Here is a 3932-nt window from a genome sequence, read left to right as displayed (position 1 = left end):
TGCAGGATGTTAATGTTGTTGTGCCTTTAAGATGACCTCTTCTATGGTGCACGCTGTGTTTATGTGAGCACGCACGCATGTTGAGTGTGACGAGAGAGATGACTGCTCTACGGCCGACTGGTGTTTCAGTTTATTAATGTTACCTTTCCCCTTTGACTTTGTAACGTTTTTCAAAGTGTTTTCTTTTCATTTTTCCCCTCACTCTTTTTACATGTATGGGAAGAGTGTATTCTTTTGTGCGAACTCTTTATAAAGACTCGTGGGACTATCAGTTCATTTTGACCAGTGTCGTTCTTCTCGCCTCCTGTTTCTTATGTTTTTCGTCTGGGCAGACTTCACCCTCTGGTAGACGTTACAAAACGCACCACTTCAGAAGGCCGTTATTAACCCCCCAGAGCCGTGTGGAGCAGTTATATGGTGGATAGATGCACTTTTATGGACTTCAAAAATGACCCAACCATTCACTGTCATAATAAAGCTTGGAAGAGCCAGGACATTTATTAATTTAACTCTGATGGCATTTGTCTGAAAGAAGAATGTCATACACACATAGGATGACTTGAGGGTGAGTAAATCATGGGATAATTTTCATTTTTGGGTGAACTAACCCTTTAATTGACACTGTTTTAAACAGCACATGAGTTTTGGTAACATGAATGAGAAAACATGCATCCATCTTCTGCTTAGACAGACCCTGGTAAAAAAATGAATAAAGTTACCTGAGATTGACCAATACACAATTTGAAGAGTTTTTGTGTTGAAAAAAAGTTTAATTTTGAAGAGTTACAACATACAAATGTCACCCATTCAGTGGAATAATAATAGGCTATATATAATGCCTTATGATTAAATAATGTTGATAAAGTACACAACAGCATTGTTACCTTTAGAGTGAGTTAGAAATTATCATCCTTAGTGTGTGTCAAATGCTACGTAAAATAATGTAAATATGTACTGTAAGATCAAAAAAAGTAAAGCTACAGGCATTGTTCATGGCTAGTTCATGTTAACTAATGCATTAACTAATGTTAACTAATACAACCTCATTTCAAATGTTGCCAACTCTTCTTAACTCCGTACTTTTTTTTTTTTCTTGTTGTAATTGTTCCTTTGGATCTGCTTTCTGTAGCATTTGTTTCCGTTCTTCTTTCATTGTCTTCGGCTGTTTTTCCATATTCTCCATTTGAATCGTTTCAGTTCATGCTTTGTTTTGCCAAGTTCTTTCATTGTCTTCAGCTGTTTTTCCATATTCTCCTTTTGAATTTGTTTCTGTTCTTTTTTCATTGTCTTCGGCTGTTTTTCCATAATCTCCATTTGAATTTGTTTCAGTTCTTCTTTCATTGTCTTCAGCTGTTTTTCCATATTCTCCTTTTGAATTTGTTTCAGTTCTTCTTTCATTGTCTTCAGCTGTTTCTCCATATTCTCCTTTTGAATTTGTTTCAGTTCTTCTTTCATTGTCTTCAGCTGTTTTTCCATATTCTCTTTGATGAAGTCTTGAAACTTTTGGTTTTCCTCAATTATAAACTTTTCAAGCTTGTTTCTGTAAACCAATGGTTCTCTTTCTTTCTCTTTTCCATCAGTGTTACAACTGCTCATTTGGTCATAAAGACTTTTTTCATATTCAGTAGGACTTTTTATTTTCTTTGGCACTGAAGATGGCTTTTTTCTCATCTTGTTCTTTTCATACATCACTTCATTCTTTTCCACCAAGTCATTGATCTTCTTCAGAAGAGAAGAGATTTGCTGGCAATCTTTTCTTTCTTTGTTGTTGAAGACGTGATATCTTTTTTCACATATCCGAATGATTCCCTCCAGATCTGTGTGGCTTTCCTTCAGGTAGTCTTCAATGGTCCTATTCTCCAGGTCATCCCCTTTGGTGAAGAGCACAATCATGCTTTTGATGACTTCATCTCCTAATCCCTTCAAGATATTCAAGACTGTTTTTGTCTCTTCGACAGTAAACCTGCCAATAGGCAGCACCAAGAGAAACACCTGCGGCTTGTACTGGTTTATGTGCTTGATGATGTTCGGCTTCATTTCAGTGTCAAATTGAGAAGAATCACCCCATCCAGGAGTGTCAATCACTTCTATTATTTGTTGGTCTACAGTGGCGTGTCTCACTGAACAGGCTCGAGTGACTTGCTTTGAGCTGGCCGCTGCGCGAAATGAATCACAACCCAGAAGAGTGTTTCCTGATGCGCTCTTCCCCGCTCCTTGCTTACCCAACAGAACGATTGTCAGCTTCTCCATTTTAGCCTTTCATTGACAAACAGGAACAAATACACTGTTAAGTCAAAATTAATATGTAATGTAATGTTGGTTGAACAAATCACTCTGTAAGTAAACAAGTAATTTCTCTTTACATAATCAAATAATGGAGAGTACCTTTTAGTCTCTGTGCTTTGTGGCTGTCTGTTCCTGCAACAATGAGTGTGTTTTATGACCGCTCAGCACATTTATACTTTGAGTAGATGCTCCGCCCCATCTGTGTGATGTCAGAGGCTCTGCACTGGTTTATCAAGAGCTCCATCCACTGGAACTCAACGGACTCAGCTAGTCTTTGCTTTTCTGCTTTACATTTTACATAAAAGTATTTGACTTTTATGACATAAGGAAAATACATCGTATAGGTGTGTCACCTCAGATTTCTTCTCATTATGAAATTGTATTTTGCACAGAAAAAGTGTGAATGCAACCACAATTGCTACAGTAAATGTAACAAAATGTCTCTGGTTAGTGGTCACTGATGTAAACTCGGTTCCCTGAGAATGAAACGTTGTGTAGCTACAGCTTGAGCTTTTCCTGAGAATACTGAAGCCTGAAGATTATATAAACTTGTTTATTTCATTATTAGCATTTTACTATTTCTAGATTATATTCTGTACTGTCCTAAAGTTAGTGAACACTAACAGTGTATAATAAACTTCTAGTAATGTTGGTTGACCGATAGACACTATATTGCCAAAGGTTTTGGGTAACTTACCTTTACATGCATATGAACTTTAATGACACCCCATTCTTAAAGTGCCCTTATTATTGCATTTGAAAGGTTCCTATTTTTGTTTTGGGAGTCCCCAACTACAGGTTTGCATGCATGCAAGGTCAAACAACACTTTCATTATCTTATAATTGTCAGTTGAGATTGGTCAGATGACCCAGTCGTTTTTGATTGGTCAGTGACCCAGTCAGTTGTGATTGGTCAGTTGTGATTGGTCAGATGACCCAGTCAGTTGTGATTGGTCAGATGACCCAGTCAGTTGTGATTGGTCAGTTGTGATTTGTCAGATGACCCAGTCAGTTGTGATTGGTCATTTGTGAATTGTCAGATGATGCAGTCAGTTGTGATTGGTCAGATGACCCAGTCAGTTGTGATTGGTCAGTTGTGATTTGTCAGATGACCCAGTCAGTTGTGATTGGTCAGTTGTGATTGGTCAGATGATCCAGTCAGTTGTGATTGGTCAGATGACCCAGTCAGTTGTGATTGGTCAGATGCATGCAGCGCAATGTCCATCACCATTACTGGAATATGGCTTGTCAAGTGTTGAACGTTTTATACAGAGTGTGAACAGACACGGCATCAATTTTGCCTCACAAATTCGAGTCAGAGTCCGACAGAGAGCAGAGAACACGTGTCACAGTGGCATGTAACTAGTGGTGTTTAAAGACAAAACACTTCTGCTGGTTAACACGGAGTACAGTATACAGAGCTTGCATCACTTACATTGTTTTATAATAATGATGGTGCTCCGCTCTGTTCTAAAAATAAAGACTTAGAGAGGAAATAAGTTGTTTTTTGTTTATGTTAGCAAACCTAGCCCACAGCTCGGTGATAAACACCCAAACAGTCATGGTATATGCGTTAGCCCAACGCAGAAACGTATTGATAAAGCACTGCAGTTGTACAAACGTCTTGCTCTATTCTTTATCATAAC

General features: G+C 38.1%; 1 protein-coding gene across 1 annotated transcript; it reads right to left on the bottom strand.

Moving 5' to 3' along the window:
- Window positions 1-754: 754 nt before the first annotated feature.
- On the bottom strand, window positions 755-2425 carry LOC307125153 (uncharacterized protein). The gene is made up of 2 exons (XM_079814799.1): window positions 2386-2425; window positions 755-2256 (listed from the first exon to the last, which is right to left on the bottom strand). Exon 2 carries the CDS (start codon window positions 2248-2250, stop codon window positions 1150-1152), a length of 1101 nt encoding a protein of 366 aa, XP_079670925.1. The 5' UTR covers window positions 2251-2256; window positions 2386-2425; the 3' UTR covers window positions 755-1149.
- Window positions 2426-3932: the final 1507 nt, after the last annotated feature.

The sequence above is a fragment of the Gobio gobio genome (assembly GCF_949357685.1).
Source record: "Gobio gobio genome assembly, chromosome: 1".
Taxonomy (NCBI): Eukaryota; Metazoa; Chordata; class Actinopteri; order Cypriniformes; family Gobionidae; genus Gobio; species Gobio gobio.
This window is presented reverse-complemented; position numbering and strand designations above follow the sequence as displayed.

Bases quoted from the DNA above. Each gene is read 5' to 3' on its own strand.
- LOC307125153 (XM_079814799.1), bottom strand. From the start codon at position 2,250: ATGGAGAAGCTGACAATCGTTCTGTTGGGTAAGCAAGGAGCGGGGAAG.